The sequence below is a fragment of the Odocoileus virginianus genome, chromosome 6 (genome assembly GCF_023699985.2).
Source record: "Odocoileus virginianus isolate 20LAN1187 ecotype Illinois chromosome 6, Ovbor_1.2, whole genome shotgun sequence".
Classification (NCBI taxonomy): Eukaryota; Metazoa; Chordata; class Mammalia; order Artiodactyla; family Cervidae; genus Odocoileus; species Odocoileus virginianus.
In genome coordinates this window covers 75,746,434-75,763,552 of record NC_069679.1, presented here as the reverse complement: position 1 = coordinate 75,763,552, position 17,119 = coordinate 75,746,434, and the positions used below count along the sequence as shown (strand labels likewise).

At 40.1% G+C, this 17,119-nt stretch overlaps 1 protein-coding gene across 1 annotated transcript in view; it reads left to right on the top strand.

Moving 5' to 3' along the window:
* SPTLC2 (serine palmitoyltransferase long chain base subunit 2) overlaps window positions 1–17,119 on the top strand; it is a 106,500-nt gene that overhangs the window by 21,401 nt on the left and 67,980 nt on the right. The window contains exon 2 of the mRNA XM_020902653.2: window positions 2,685–2,879. Within this exon, the coding sequence (XP_020758312.1) occupies window positions 2,685–2,879 (195 nt within the window). The remainder of the gene's footprint in view (window positions 1–2,684; window positions 2,880–17,119) is intronic.

Genomic DNA, 17,119 nt, shown 5'->3' with positions numbered 1-17,119 from the left:
AGCAAGTGTCTTTTAATTTCATGGTTGCAGTCACCATCTGCAGTGATTTTGGAGCCCCAAAAAATAAAGCCTGTCACTGTTTCCATTGTTTCCCCATCTATTTGCCATGAAGTGATGGGACCAGATGCCATGATCTTAGTTTTCTGAATGTTGTTAGCAGTTAGTAAATCCTATCCTGAGTGCTAGTTGTACAGTGAACAGAAATCAACCTGATGCTTTCCCTTATGGAATATTATACACATACAGGGTGATAGCACCATTATTTTTATTTGAATCACGTCAGAGTTCAGATTTAGCATTTAGATGGTAAAGAATCTGCCTGCAGTGTGGGAGACCTGGGTTGGGAAGATCCACTGGACAAGGAACTGGCAACCTACTCCAGTATTCTTGCCTTTATAATCTTGCCTGGAGAATCCCATGGACAGAGGAGCCTGGCAGGCTGCAGTCCACGAGGTCACAAAGAGTTGGGCGCATCTGAGCAACTCACACACAGAGGCTTTGACTGAGGCCACATTATAGAAGTTGCTTCACAGTTGAATCTCAGTTCGTTAAAATGCATTTAATTTTATGAAATGAAGCTATGAGAGAATCACACAATATTTCAAAGCAAACTAAGGGTTAAACTTCCTGCTTCCTGGTGAATCCAGCCAACTGTGTAAATTTACATGGTCTTGCTGGTTTGGGTGTGTCTGAAAATAAAGGCAAATATCTTTTTTAAAGAGATCCACCCACAGCGTTCCTGGCATATGTGTCTCTACACATTTGTTAGAGACGTAGGAGCTCTGAAAATTGCCTTACATTTTATTCGTATGTTCTATTGAGAGAAAACAGATAATTTCAGAGTTAAAAGGTGAGTTAGGTACTGGTGTTCAAACACAGTGTTCTTATGGCAAAATATATATATATATTTTTGTTAGTCTTGTTTATCTCACAAGACCTACAAAAATTATGGGGGAAGTGCTCTATAGCCCTCCGCAAGGGTGGAGAGCGGGGGAGAATGACCCTAACTCTTATATTTTTATGGTTTTTTTTTTTTTTTAAGATCAGGATGTTATTTTTCTTGTGTTTTAAGTGCTCTTGATTGTGCTTTGTCCAGCTTAATAGCTTGCTTACATGTTACTAGTTTTAAACAATTTTTTTATCTTCAGATATTGACTTTTTTTTTTCATTTATTTTTATTAGTTGGAGGCTAATTACTTTACAGATATTGACTTATTTTTTAACTATTCTGTTCTAAACACATTACAGCTTTGCTCCTGCATAAAAGTTTACTATGCAGTAAATGTTAACACAGACTTCCACCTCTGGGGAAGAGATTGATAAAGACTTAAGTTAGTTTTAAGAATAGTTTTCAGAAGTTCTTTAGGTACCAAATTGAATTAATACCAACAGATTCCATGTATCATGCCTATGCAAATGTCTTTCCTCCATCACATACAGTAATTTCTTCCGAAACTGTTCTGACTTGTAGCATTCTAGTAGCTTTCTCAAGCTAACATTCCCAGGATACAGTAATCTAAAATATATTTAGTCCTTGGATCAGGTTGCCTGAGAGGCCAAGGAAGAGTCTTCTGTTCCTTTTCTTAACTCTTGTACAGTGCTCAATTGAAAATATATGTTCCTGGTAAATTGTGATTATAAGTTGTGATGGACAGGGAAGCTTGGTGTGCTGCAGTCCATGGGGTTGCAAAGAGTCGGACATGACTGAGCGACTGAACTGAACTGAAATTGTGATTGACTATCCTCACAGTAGTTGGTTGTTTCAGAGTTAAGATTAAAAGTACGTACAAACTACTTCAGTGAAATTTTACTCTAAAGTAACATTTCCATTAAAATTGAACAAAGAGTAAAAAGTTTTCACCTATGTGATCAAAAGTACAGTACCTTGTTGTTGATGTGTTAAAATTTGGATATCCCTAGAAAAGGAAACTAGACATAATCTTACAGTGTTTGGGAAGTCACTCGGTCAGGACGAAGGAGAGCAGAATGATTTCAGGACTGTTACTGAACACTCTTTGTAGTTTTTCCCCTTGTGTGAGATTTCACTTTCTTTTTGCTTTATGCAGTGCTGGGTCACTCTTATGTAAAGATTTTACTCCTGCACATAATGTATTTGTGTTAGCACTAACAACAAAGGCCAGTATAGACTATGTGTTCTCATAGGGCCTCGTGGTGATAATTATTTGAACTGCTGTGTCATGATGACTTTAAGAATATATGCTAGTAAAACATTTATGAATTGTTTATTTTATTCTAAAACTGAATTTACTTTTGATTATTTGTAAGCTAATATGCTATTTTCAGAACAGGCTTTCTCTTTGTCCATTTCTGTTTTCTTCATTAGAAAAGATAATTTTCAAAGAAAATTGTGCATTCTCCAACTATACCATTTTAGGATCTCTTTCATGAAATCAAACGATAGAAATCAGTGTTAAGCATTTTTCTTAGACAGCCTTCCCTTGTTTGTCTTTGTTCATGTGAAGTATATATAACTTAAAACTTATTTCCATTGAAAAAAATTATGCCTTGCTTAGAACTTAGTGAATGTTTGGGTTTTGTTTTTTTTCTCTTTTTGACAGTTACTTAGAGAATTCTGAAGGTTGCGCATCTGTAGGGACTCAGATTTTAAGTAGTAATCTTTTTCTTCCCATGACTGAAATAAACATTGTGAACTTCCCTTTTAGATACATCATGTTACGCAAAACGGAGGACTGTATAAAAGGCCCTTTAATGAAGGTTTTGAAGAAACACCAATGCTGGTTGCTGTGCTTACTTATGTGGGATATGGTGTCCTCACTCTCTTTGGATATCTTCGAGATTTCCTGAGGCATTGGAGAATCGAAAAGTGTCACCATGCCACCGAAAGAGAGGAACAAAAGGTAATGGTCAGTCTTCGATTCTGTAAATGGAAGCCTCTTATCTTGCCGTTCTCACTCTTTTTTTTTTTCTTTAGGCATTTGGGTATACATTAAAATAAAAAAGGTAATAATAATCTAGATGCAGTTAAATGAAAACATTCCACAGGGAAAGTGAGGACAAAGGTAAAGTCACAGAGAAATCAAAGCATTCAACATAATTTCATCATCACAAGAATCTATACTTACTTAATGGATAAGAAAGCTGCAGTTCACTGGTTAAGTAGTGTTTCCCAAGATGTGTGATGTTGGAACTGGTTTGTGGAGACGGGCCTGTGAAGAGCCAGAATCCATGACCTTTCTGTTCACGATACCATATGGTGTCCCAAGTTGTGTCTACAGTCTTCAGGAAAGATCGTGTTCTTCAGAACACATGTTGTGTTTTGTCATAGACGTGTTATACACTCGTGTCTTGTTCACAGATCGCCTCTACTCCCCAAAAACACAAACCCTAAAGCAGAATGTGACTGAGCTACTCTGTTTCCATGGAAAGCAGTCTTGTTTTAGTCTTGGTAAACAGAGATGTAATGATTGTCTCTGGGGAGGAGACCCTCTTTCCCCTCACTTCACTTTTCTCTGCATACTTCTTTGTGCCTCTGTAGTTAAGTATAATATACATGTATTATCTACTCTTTAAAAAATTGTTGTAAATCAACTATACTCCCATAAAATACAAACAAACAAGCACAGCCTAAGTTGTCTTGTACTAAGGAACAACACCGTGTTCTTTTCCAAACCAAAATTTTCATTATGGGCATTTTTAAAGTTTTTCAGTTTTATTATTTAAAATGATAAAAGATTTCTTTTTCCCCATAATAAAGGCTTTTTTCCCCTTTTTCCATTGAAAAAATAAATAGAGTCAGAGTGAAATAATGCCTGGTCTTGCAGAAAGCAAACTTGAGTGTTCTCGCACGTGGACTATGGAGAGGGTGGCCCGCCAGGCCAGGGCATGTACTCGATCAGAGAAGGGATTCGGAAGTTGGGCGCTTGTGGCCCAGCGAACCTCTCACTTTGATGGGGCGTAAGAGGAGAGAGGCAGATGTGGTGGTGGTGAGACCCCACTGAGAGGGTCAGTGATGCTGGGAGTGGATGGCGAGACGCAGAAGGGGGGAGTAAAGCGCTGGGAAACACGGGGAAGGAAGGGGAGTCCTCGGCTCCTAGGAGGCGGAAACCAGTCAGCATGGGGATTGAGGATCCTGAAACTGGGAGAGCTGAGGAGCCAGGCCCTCTTCTCTCAGCTCAACCATGCTGTCCCCTCCCCAGCCCCAGAACCACAAGCTGCCCTTCCTCGTTGCCCTATCTAATGCAAGCAAAACCCTGCCTTCTGAACTCTAGAACTCATTCTGAACGCCAAACTAATTTTCATCATTAAAGCTAGAACAAATTAAATTTCTTTCATTGACTTTTTTTCTTTTTCCCTCTATTCCTGTATATCCCTGTAAATAGGCTTTCTGGCAGGGTGCATCCACACGACTGATTTTTCATGCCCCCCAGGTTTGGTTTACCTGCTATAGGTTATTAGCTTACTATCTACTTTCTGTGTTGTTACAGTACCACAGTGACTATAATGTACAAACCAGTATCATCCTTATTAGACTGAGTTGGTGGTGCTGGTGGTGACTGATGGGAACTAAAGTTTTATTCACATATTCAGACTAGAAAATCTTTATCTACAGGGACCTCTCATAGTGTCTGCACACCATGGTAACCTAATGATTAGCATGTACAGGTCGGGGTGGGGGCAGCGCCGATTGTGGTGTAGAGAGCTTTGCTGCTGAGGGGGTAGAAGTGTAGACAGGGGCACGGGGAATGTTTGGGAGAGCCTAGAAAGTGCGCGTGTGAGAAGTTGTGTCTGAGTGTTTGGTAGGCAGTGAGAGGTCCTAGGCAGTTCTGAGCAGGGGAGTGACCGGAGAGTGTGCACAGCTGCCGCGCTCTCTCCCAGTGTGAGGAACGAACGAGTGAGCCCATGGGGATGCGTCTGAACTCCTCTGTGAAGGAGGACATTGTCTTTGGAACTTGTTTCTCGTCTCCAGAGGGTAAATTGACTGTTTCGAAGCGTTGGGCCTGCCGGTGTGTACTTCACTTCGTGTAGAAGGGTTGGCACACGTAGATTCTTCTCTTAAATCTGATTTTGTTGAGGAAACATAAACACTTCAAAATCATGGGCCTTTGCAAAGCACCATATAGATAAATAGTACTTGGACTGTATGCAGATGTAGAACAAAAAAGAACCTGAGTAGCACAGAGTGAATCAGGAAATAATTCTTGAAGGAAGTAACGGGAGGAAGTATGTAGAACAGAGGGGACGTTTACCTATAGAGTTTGTTCATGGGAGGACCCTACTCAGTCATTCAAATCCATTTCAGTAGGATTTTCATAGTAGATGGCATTAGCAGCTAACACCTGAATTCTGCCATTTTCTTGTAACAGTTCAGCTTTTAGAAGGGAAGGAAGGCTTCTTCGGCTTTATGTCAGATCGTGTGTGTTTTCTGATGCTGGATTAGATATAGTGAGAGGAATAGGCCATTTTTAAAGTGTTGCACCGGAAAGGGGAGGGAAGGTGCTTGCTTAGGATTGTAAAATGCAAATATAACGTTGTTACTTTCTCATTTCCCTGAGTGAGTGGTGCTTGTAACCACATCCGTATTTTTCCCCTCATTCCATTACAAAAGAGAGCCTGCTTAAACTATTTATGTTAGTTCTTCTTTCTATGTTGCTTTGGGTAGAAATGAACCACACAGTCATGCTAGTAAAGGTGAGTTTTGCATAAGTGGGTTCTGTTTTACATAACTTGCATAAAATTGTTGGAATTCTTTACTGCTTGATTCTCTGTTATTGGTGGTGTTTTGGATGAAAATATTTTTTTCTCAGTCTGGTTTCTTTATTATGTGAGGTGAAGCTAGCAGTTCAGAAACATGTATGTGATAGATGCAGTGAAAACTTGAGTTAATAAAAATGTCCCAACATCTAAATAGGAAATACCTAGAAGTCAGGAGCAAATTATGGTGGGTAGTTACCACACGGGCTCCCCTGGTGACTCAGTAGTGAAGAATCTGCCTACAATGCTGGAGACACAGGTTCAGTCCCTGCATCAGGAAGATTACCTGGAGAAAGCAGTGGCAACCACTCCAGTATTGTCTGGAGAATCCCCATGGACAGAGGAGCCTGGCGGGCTGCAGTCCACGGGTTCGCAAAGAATCGGCCACAGCTGAGCGACCAAGCACAGCACAACACCAGTTAATGGTGTTGTGAGAGTCGAAAGTAAACAGCCAAGGGACTCAGCCACATGTATCCTTTCTCCCCCAAACTCCCCTCCCGTCCAGGCTGCCACGTAACGCTGGGCCAGAGTTCCGTGTGCTCCACAGTAGGTCCTTGTTGGTTAGCCAACAGTCTTTTTTTTAAATGCTTATTTATTCATTTAATTTTGTCTGTGCTGGGTCTTCATTACCGCGAGGACGCCTCTCTAGCTGCAGTGCGTGAGCCTCTCATTGCGTGGCTTTTCTGTTGGGGAGCACAGGCTCTGGGGCTTCAGGGCTTCAGTGGCTGTGGCACGTGGGCTCAGTAGCTGCAGCTCACGCCCCAGAGCACGGCTCGGTTGCCCCGCAGCGTGTGGGATCTTCTCGCATCAGGGGCCGAACCTGTGTCTCCTGCATTGGCAGGCGGGTACTTCACCACTGACCCACCAGGCAAGTCCCCTGCCTGTGTGTTGTTGTTTTTTTAACAGCTTTATTGAGATATAATTTATATACCATGAAGGGCACCTGTTTGAAATGTACAGTTGAATGATTTTTGTTACTAGTTACAGAAAATGTACAGTCAGCACCATAAGCTAATCTTAGAGTGTTTTCTTTGTCTGAAAAAGGAACCCATATTCAATAACAATCTCCCTTCCTCCCTCACCCCATGCTCAGTAGCCGCTAATCTACTTTCCATCTCTAGACATTTTATATAAATGGGATCATACAGTGTATGATTTTTTGTCTGGCTTCTTTCACGTGGAATGTTTTTGAAATCCATCCAGGTGTAAAAAGTGAAAAAAAGTGAAAGTGTTAGTCGCTCCATCCTGTCTGACTCTGTGTGACCCTGTGGACTGTGCCTATCAGGCTCCTCTGTCCATGGGGTCCTCCAGCCAGGAGCACTGGAGTGGGGCGTCATTCTCTTCTCTTGGGGATCTTCCCGACCCAGAGATCAAACCCGCGTCTCCTGCATCTCAGGTGGATTCTTTACTGTCTGAACCTCCAGGGAAGCCCCATGGTGTAGTATTTCAGTTATTCATTCTTTTTATTGCTAAATCATATTTCATTGTATAGAGTAGTTGTCTGTTTTTCTATTTTCTAGGGATTTCTCACTGGGAATCTAAATCCAAAATAAACCTTCTTAGAGTTTTATTAAATGTTACCACTTTCCCCTTTTGCACTAGTGATGTTGCTAGATTTGCAAGAGTTTCCCCGTCACCTGTTAGGCTTTTTTGTTTATAGCAACAAGGTAACTTTAAGGAAGTTTTTTTTGACTTTAGAATCTTGAGGTCTCTGTTTCTTTATTTAGCTGTTCTGTGCATTCAGCAGTTTGGAACTGTTTCTTACTATTAACTCAGAATGTGGAAGTTTAAAAAACAGGTCTCCTATCCCCTATCCTAAGTCATTCCAAGTTTAAATTGAGTACTGTTGCAGTGTCAAATTGGCAAACCGATTTCAAAATGCTTATTAAGATAAAGTTTTAAAACAGTAATTCATAGGTCCCAGAGACTACCAGCAAGCCCCTCAGCAGCTGTTAGATCCTAGTTTAAGACACTGTGCTGAGGTTTCCTTAGGTTTCAAACTGTATTTTGGTTTTGTTGCTTCTCACTAAAGCATTTGGAAAATGCCATGACATCTTTGGTAATAGCTGACTGAAAATGTAAAAAAACGATCTTCACTACCTAAGTGTGGCTGTCCAGTAGAACTTGTCACAGCTAGCACATGCCAGTGCCCTGCTCCTGTTCACTACACAGTTAGTGCTGACTTCTGGTGAGTCAGCTTTGCCTCAGTTTTTCCTATATCACATCATTGCAGGTAGCATAGATGGTTATTTCCCCCATCTCAGGAAAAACCTTCCCTCGATCCTTTCTCCTCATTTACGGCTCCTTTCATTTTTCAAAGCAGAGTTCTTCGATGTAGCAAAGTCTTGCTTTCCACTCTCCACTGAACCCACTCCAGTCCAAATTTTGCCCCCACCACTTTCAACTAAAACAATTCCTGTATTGCAAAATCTGATCGTCCTTTCTCAGTCTTTGTCTTTTTTTTTTTTTTCTTTCTTTTTTTTTTTTTTTTTTATTTGTTGGAGGCTAATTATTTACAACATTGCAGTGGTTTTTGTCATACGTTGAAATGAATTAGCCATGGATTTACATGTATTCCCCATCCCGGTCCCCCCTCCCACCTCCCTCTCCACCCCATCCCTCTGGGTCTTCCCAGTGCACCAGGCCTGAGCACTTGTCCCATGCATCCAACCTGGGCTGGTGATCTGTTTCACCCTAGATATACATGTTTCGATGCTGTTCTCTTGAAACATCCCGCCCTCGCCTTCTCCCACAGAGTCCACAAGTCTGTTCTATACATCTGAGTCTCTTTTTTCTTTTTTTTGCATATAAGGTTATCGTTACCATCTTTCTAGATTCCATATATATGTGTTAGTATACTGTAATGGTCTTTATCTTTCTGGCTTACTTCGCTCTGTATAATGGGTTCCAGTTTCACCCATCTCATTAGAACTGATTCAAATGAATTCTTTTTGATGGCTGAGTAATATTCCATGGTGTATATGTACCACAGCTTCCTCATCCATTCGTCTGCTGATGGGCATCTAGGTTGCTTCCATGACCTGGCTATTATAAACAGTGCTGCGATGAACATTGGGGTGCACGTGTCTCTTTCAGATCTGGTTTCCTCAGTGTATATGCCTAGAAGTGGTATTGCTGGGTCATATGGCAGATCTATTTCCAGCTTTTTAAGGAATCTCCACACTGTTTTCCATAGTGGCTGTACTAATTTGCATTCCCACCAACAGTGTAAGAGGGTTCCCTTTTCTCCACACCCTCTCCAGCATTTATTGCTTGTAGACTTTTGCATAGCAGCCATCCTGACTGGTGTATAATGGTACCTCATTGTGGTTTTGATTTGCATTTCTCTGATAATGAGTGATGTTGAGCATCTTTTCATGTATTTTTTTGCCATCTGTATGTCTTCCTTGGAGAAATGTCTGTTTAGTTCTTTGGCCCATTTTTTGATTGGGTCATTTATTTTTCTGGAGTTGAGCTGGAGGAGTTGCTTGTATATATTTGAGATTAATCCTTTGTCTGTTGCTTCATTTGCTATTATTTTCTCCCAATCTGAGGGCTGTCTTTTCACCTTGCTTATAGTATCCTTTGTTGTGCAAAAGCTTTTAAGTTTCATTAGGTCCCATTTGTTTATTTTTGCTTTTATTTCTAAAATTCTGGGGTGTGGGTCATAGAGGATCCTGCTGTGATTTATGTCAGAGAGTGTTTTGCCTATGTTCTCCTCCAGGAGTTTTATAGTTTCTGGTCTTACATTTAGATCTTTAATCCATTTTGAGTTTATTTTTGTGTATGGTGTTAGAAAGTGTTCTAGTCTCATTCTTTTACAGGTGGTTGACCAGTTTTCCCAGCACCACTTGTTAAAGAGGTTGTCTTTTTTCCATTGTATATCCTTGCCTCCTTTGTCGAAGATAAGGTGACCATAGGTTCGCGGATTTATCTCTGGGCTTTCTATTCTGTTCCATTGATCTATATTTCTGTCTTTGTGCCAGTACCATACTGTCTTGATGACTGTGGCTTTGTAGTATAGTCCGAAGTCAGGCAGGTTGATTCCTCCAGTTCCATTCTTCTTTCTCAGGGTTACTTTGGCTATTCGAGGTTTTTTGTATTTCCATACAAACTGTGAAATTATTTGTTCTAGTTCTGTAAAAAATACCTTTGGTAGTTTGATAGGGATTGCATTGAATTTATAGATTGCTTTGGGTAGCTCAGTCTTTGTCTCGTTTGACCTCTCAGCAGTATTTGACCCAGTTGATCACCCCCTCCTTCTAGAAGCATTTTGCTCACTTGGTTTCCAGGACCTGATTGCCTGTTTTTCCTCCTGTCCTTCTGGCTGTTTTTCCTCATCCTCTCCTGCTGCATCCTTGTCATTGGCCCAACTTCTCAATGTGGATGTAGGTTGTGGTACAGGCTTAATGCTTAGTCCTCTTCTCATCTGTACTCACACCCTTGATGATTTCATCCATTGTTCTGGTTTTCAGTGCCCCTCTGTATTATGATAATGTCTAAATACATGTCTCTAGCATTGTCTTCCTCACTGGACTCTACACTGTGTAGGTAGCTGCGCACTTGGCATCTCCACATATGCCCCTCCAACTCTGGATGTCAAAACGAAGCTGACATTCCCTTCCCCTGTCAGCTAGCTGTCTTCCCCATCTCTGTGAATAACAGTTCTCTTCTTCTAGTTGCTTAGGCATAAAACTTTGGAGTTATCCTTGGTTCTTCTTTTGGGCATATGCCATATGTGGTCCATTAGGAAATTCAGACTTCACCCCTTTTTTATCAATCTTAATGATCACCTAGGCATGATTTATTGCTTACTTAGCCTCTCACTCTGCTCCAGGCACACTGGTCTCTCTACATTTCCTTCATGGCTCTAAGTAAGTACACTCTTGCCTGGATGCCATTGCACTTGCTATTCACCTGCCAGGAAAGCTCTGCCCAGGCAGTCTTGTGAATGGTTCCCTTGCTTTCTCTTCCTCATTGTACCCTGGCCACCTTAGCTAGGTCTCAGCATGACGCAGCATTTTACATCCTGCTTCTCTGTTTGATTTTTGTTTTCGTTAGCACTTTTCATTACCGACATACTTTATATTTTATGCATGTGTCTTGTTTCGTATCTGTTTCTTCCACCAAAATATAAATTCCCCAAGGGCAGAAGAGTATCATTTTCTTTTTGTTCACTGTATAATCGGTGCCTGAAAGACTGCTTGGCACTTGTTAATGTATCATATCACACATTCCATATAAGTGTTTAAGATGTGAGTGCTAAGATGTGAGTGGTGGTAATAATTACAGTGAAAAGTTTTGGGCTTTGAATTGATGTATATACAGTCCTGTGTGTGTGTTTGTGTGTGAGTACATATTCAGGTGCAAACACACAGATGACCCACTTAGATTTAGAGAAAACAAATGTCTGTAGTCTTGAAATCTCATTTTATGCCTTCACTAATGTTACAGAAACAGCAAGGAAGCAACCTCCTATAACATTAAAAACATGAAAGAACACACAGTAAGTAGTATGACTTACATGAATAGTAGGAAAAGCTCTTGACCACAGTTCAAAGATTTTAAAGTCACCAGCTTAATAACTTTTCTCAGATTATTTCACCTGATTGTCTTCATTAAGTAGAGCTAGAGATGACATTGTTAGTCTATAATACTCCTAGCCACATAATGCTTTTTTTAATGAATTTTTATTGAGGTTTAGCTCTTTTACGATATTGTGTTAGTTTCTGCTGTACGGCAAAGTGAGCCAGCTATACATGTACATATATGCCCTCTTTTTTGGATTGCTTTTCACTTTCATTGCTTCTTCAGGTGGGAATTATAGGATTTTCAAATTCTCTTAAGTATTGAAACAATTTTGTCATGTTTCAGGTATATCTGGACATACCTTATGAGGTTATTTCCTTCTCTAAAAAAGGTATTGCCAAAATAAAAATTTAGACCATTAAAGACTTTTCTTCATTAGCCTATCTTTGATATGCAGTATCCTCTTTATCAGACTTCCTAGGTGGCTCAGTGGTGAAGAACCCACTTGCTAATGCAGGACCTGCAGGGATTTGATCCCTGAGCTGGGAAGATCCCCTGGAGGAGGAAATAGCAAACTCACTCCAGTGTTCTTGTCTGGATAAATTCCATGGACAGAGGGGCCTAGTGGGGTAGTCCATGGGGTCTCAAAGAGTCAGACACGACTGAGCACACAGTCAGTCATCCTGTTTATCACCATGAAATGTCTCAACAGTACTGTTGTAACCTGTAAACAGCGTTAGAGCGTTTTTAAAGTAAAGGTTTCAGGTGTGGAGCCTTCCGTTTCAGTGGCCGAAGGTTCGGAAGCACCCTGATGCTTCCTGAATAGATATGTGCCTTGGTGCCAGCAGACACAGTGGGTTTTTGTGTGGTCAGATGTTAAAGCAAATTGGGTAGCACACTGTTGAGCCATGCAGTTCAACCGACTCTGTCACGTAAAACTTCGATTTGAGATTTATTGGAAAATGCTCTTTCCTTTACTTTTTAACCTCTTCATTGGTTATATAACCAATATATACATGTGTATAACCCACATCTTGGAAGGTTAATAAAAAAATGGATGTGGATGTAATGAGTGCTTATATAAGTAAGTGAGCAGTGATGAAACTACCACCTTAGAGGTAGCACATTGCTGTCACCTCAGAAACCACACTCCGACTGTCCCTTCTCTGTCCTGCCTTTTCCCTCTCCCCCAGGCTAACAGTTGTCCTGACTTTTCTTTATGGTTTTATCACCTGCACGTGTATCTGTAAGCAGCAACGTTGAGTTAAGCCCGGTTTTGAGCATTGTATAAATGGATTTGCTTGTGTATGTGTTTGTGCCTTGGTCTGTGTATTCAGCGTAGGAGTCAGCTTTTTAGGGTGCACTTCTGCCTTGTCTGTTTCCATTGCTCTGTAGAATCCCAGTGTAGGAGCGTGCTACTAGAATGTATCTACTCTAGTAGCAGAGGATATGGACCCTTTTTTTTTCTTCAGTTTTTGTCAGTGACTAATAAAACTGCTATAAACTTTCTGATATATGTTTCCTGAACATGTATCTATGAATTTCTCAAGTCTTGGAAGACATGGGTTATACAATATGCAGGTCTTCAACTTTACTAGATAGTGACAAACTGTTTTTCAAAGTGATTGAACTATTTTTTGCACCTACCAGCTGTGTTTGAGAGTTCTCATTGTTCCACATCCTACCCAACAATTACTATTGTCAGAGTTAAATTTTTTTGCCAGTCCTGGTGTATTTATGTCTAGTATCTCATCGTAGTTTTAATTTGCATTTCTCAATTGCCCAATTAAGCTAAACACCTTTGCATTATGATCATTTGATGTTTTTATTTCATGAAGTGCCAATTAAACGCTTTGGCCGCTTTATCTATTGGGTTTCTGTTTTGTTTTTTCTCAGCAGTTTATAGGAAATTTTTATGTCTTCTAGAAGACATTTTACAACTGTCTAAGCCCATTTTGTGACTTGTCTTGCCACTCTGTGTGTATCTGTTTTTAAAAGTTATTTGTTTTTGATTGAAGAATAATTGCTTTACAGTGTTGTGTTGGTTTCTACCAAACATCAGCATGAATCAGCCATAGGTTTTCTGTGTCTTTTAATGAAGAGAAGTTCTTTTAAATTTATCAGTCTTCCTTTATGAATAGTGCCTTTGTATTTGTTTAAGGTATTTTCTCTTAAGTTTGTGAATTTTCCTGTTTTCATTGCATTTTAAATAATAAATATACATCAAATCACATGAAAATACCAATATTTGACCATTTTTGAACTGCTGACACAATTTCATGTGACTCAATCTAATAAAATAAGATAAAGAAGGAAAGGCATATATCTGGACATAGTATAGTTGTATAAAGGTATATAATATGGCTGTATATAATATGGTTGGTAAGTTCAACTTAGGTTGTGATAGAAATTATTAATAGAAATTATTAAATCTTCTGAGAAAATTGCTTCCCTGCACTATAATTAGTACCTATTTTTACATGAGAGGAATAGATGTCAGAAAGTGGGCCCCTGGCTTTCAGCCTCTGCAGTTCAAGTAAAACATTCCCTCAGGGATTCTTGTCTGTGTCACTTACCTCCTGTGGCTGAAAGACTAGTCAGAATGCAGAATAAGCACAGGCTTGTTCAGCCATTTTTCTGTGTGGATGTATGTACCCCCACATGGCCCCATTATTCGGCTTTTCAGAGAAAGCTTCTTTGTCATGGGGGCCAAAATCCTTTTATACAGTAGTTGGTAGAGTTTTATCTTATTTATTTATTTGTTTTTTAGCCGCATTGTGCATCTTATGGGGTCTTAGTTCCCCAACCAAGGACTGAACCCAGGCCCAACAGCAGTGAAACTCCATGTCTTAACCCCTGGGCCACCAGGGAATTCCCTGGAGTTTTGTCTTTAGGCATTTGGGAAATGCTAGCTTTGCAGCCATCGCTTATTGTAGCCTGTCTCTCACACTGCCAATGAACTACAAGCTCAGCTTTTACTCCTCTATCCCTAATGCAACTCTTATTTATTGGGCTGGAGAAAATGTTTGTTTGGTTTTTCCTGGCTCTGGTAGCACTTAGTTGTCTTTAACTTCATTAAAAAACTTTGTTAGATTGTATTGTAACAGGTGTTATATCAGTGTTAATTTAAAAAAATGTATCAAAATTGTTGAATTTTTGTGTAGCTATTTAAATACTGAAAATGGAAGAGAAAAAAATTTTTTTTCTCTATATTGAAAAAAGAAAGTGAAAGTGTTAGTTGTTTAGTTGTGTCCGACTCTGCAACCCTTGGACTGTAGCCCACCAGGCTCCTTTGTCCATGGAATTTTCCAGGCACGAATAGTGGAGTGGGTAGCCATTCCCTTCTCCAAGGGATCTTCCCAACCCAGGGATCAAACCCGGGTCTCTTGCATTGCGGGCAGATTCTGTGCTTTATTATTTCAAGAAAGGTAAAAATGGAGCTGAACACACAAAAAAAGATTTGTATGGTGTATGGAGAAGGTACCATGACTTATCTATCAGAAGTGGTTTGTGAAGTTTCATGCTGGAGATTTTTTGCCGGACGATGCTTTACCATCAGGGAGACCAGTTGAAGTTGATTAACTAATGTGTCAAATCAAGACATTAATTGAGAATGATCAGCATTATATCACACAGGAGATAGCTAACATATTCAAAATATCCAGATAAAGCATAGAAAATAATTTACACCTGCTTGGTTATGTTAATCACTTTGGTGTTTGGGTTCCACATAAGTGAATAAATACCTTGACCGTATTTCCACATGTGATTCTCTACTGAAATATAATGAAAAAGTTCTCTTTTTAAAGCAAGCTGTGATGGGCAATGAAAAGTGGATACTGTACAATAATTTTGGAACAGAAGAGATCATGGGGCAAGCGAAATGAACCACCACCAACTGAACCAAAGGCTTCGTTGGTCTTCATCCAACGAAGGGGATGTTGTGTATGTGGTGGGATTGGAAGGGAGTCCTCTATTATGAGCTCCTTCCGGAAAACCAATTAATTCCAACAAGTACTGCTTCCGCTTAGAGCAACTGAAAGCACTTGACAAAAAGCATCTGGAATTAGTCAACAGAAAATTCATGATCTTCCATCAGGATACTGCAAGACTGCATGTTTCTTTAATGACCAGGCAAAAAACTGTTACAGCTTGGCTGGGAAGTTCTGACTCATCTACCGTATTCACCAGACATCGTGCCTTTGGATTTCCACTTATTTTGAACTTTACAAAATGCTCTTAATGGGAAAAATTTTAATTCCCTGGAAGATTGTAAAAGGCACCTGAAACAGTTCTTTGCTCAAAAAGATATAAAGTTTAGGGAAGGTGGAATTATGAAGTTGCCTGTAAAATAGCAGAAAGTAGTGGAACAAAATGGTGAATACATTGTTCAGTAAAGTTCTTGGTGAAAATGAAAAATGCTTTTTATCTTTAAGAATCTGCCTGCAATGCAGGAGACCCCAGTTTGATTCCTGGGTCAGGAAGTTTGGTGGCTCAGATGGTGAAGAATCTACCTGCAATGCAAGAGACCTGGGTTCGATGCCTGGGTTGGGAAGATCCCCTGGAGAAGGGAAAGGCTATGCACTCCAGTATTCTTGCCTGGAGAATCCCCATGGACAGAAGAACCTGGCGGGCCACAGCCCACGGTGTCACAAAGAGTCAGACACAACTGAGTGACTAAGCACAGCACAGCACCCACTCCAGCATTCTTGGGCTTCCTGGTGGCTCAGACGGTAAAGAATCCACCTGCAATACAGGAGACCTGGGTTCGATCCCTGGGTTGGGAAGATCCCCTGGGGAAGGGCATGGCAACCCACTCCAGTATTGTTGCCTGGAGAATCCCCAAGGACAGAGGAGCCTGGCGGGATACAGTCCATGGGGTCGCAAAGAGTCAGACACGACTGACCAACGAAGCACACACAAAACTGAAGAAACTTTTTGGTCCACCGAACATTTGAGTAGTAAGTTTCCAGTTGTGACAGAGTACCTGTGGATATTTTCTCTTAAGGAAATGTAAATGGTAGAACCAATTGCAGGAAAGATGGTATCAGGTACCACAAATTCCTGAGAACTTTGTGACTCTGCTTTAGCTTTATTTAACGAGATTTTATCTACTGTGAGGCTTATTTAGTAGGCACTTTAAGAGTCCAATGTCCTAGAAGGTTGTTAATTTTAAAGTTTTATGTTGAGCCTTCTCTAGCAGTGAAAATCTTTTACAGAATAAGGTTTAAACTTTTAATATTTTTGATTAGCTTATTTAAAAGATTAACTTGGGTTGGCACCAAGCCCAGATCTGAGGGCTAGAAACCTACTGAGTAGTTTGCTGACTGTTGTAAAGCTCTGGTACAGTTTTCTTCTGTTTTGTTTACCTTCAAGTAGACCTCATGTGGTCTGGTCACCTGTTCTGAGCAAACATTATGCCTTAATCAAAGCTCCACTGTGACTGTATTTTTTACAGACTTAGATTTTAGCATAACTTATAATGGAGAGCTTTAAAGTCTAAAGTCTTGATCATGGAAATTCATTTTGAGATTTTTTAAAAAACTCCCATCCAAGGAAAGAAACCTAAGATAGGTGTCTTTCTATTACCTACCTTTTAGTTTTTCTTATTTATAATTCTTCTTTGGATTAATTTCCTTTTGATCCTTGAAAATATGCAGAGAATGGCATCTTAATTTTGGAATTATTTTTCTTGGTTGAAACTGAAATTACAGGGTTTTATGGCATTTCCCCTAATACATTATGGGGGCAGAGATGGAGCAGAGAGCAGTGTTTCTAGGGTTATTAGGAAGGAAAACCATTTATTGACAGAACTGTACAACTAAGTTTTATTTTTATGAGGCCTGCTTTATGAAGT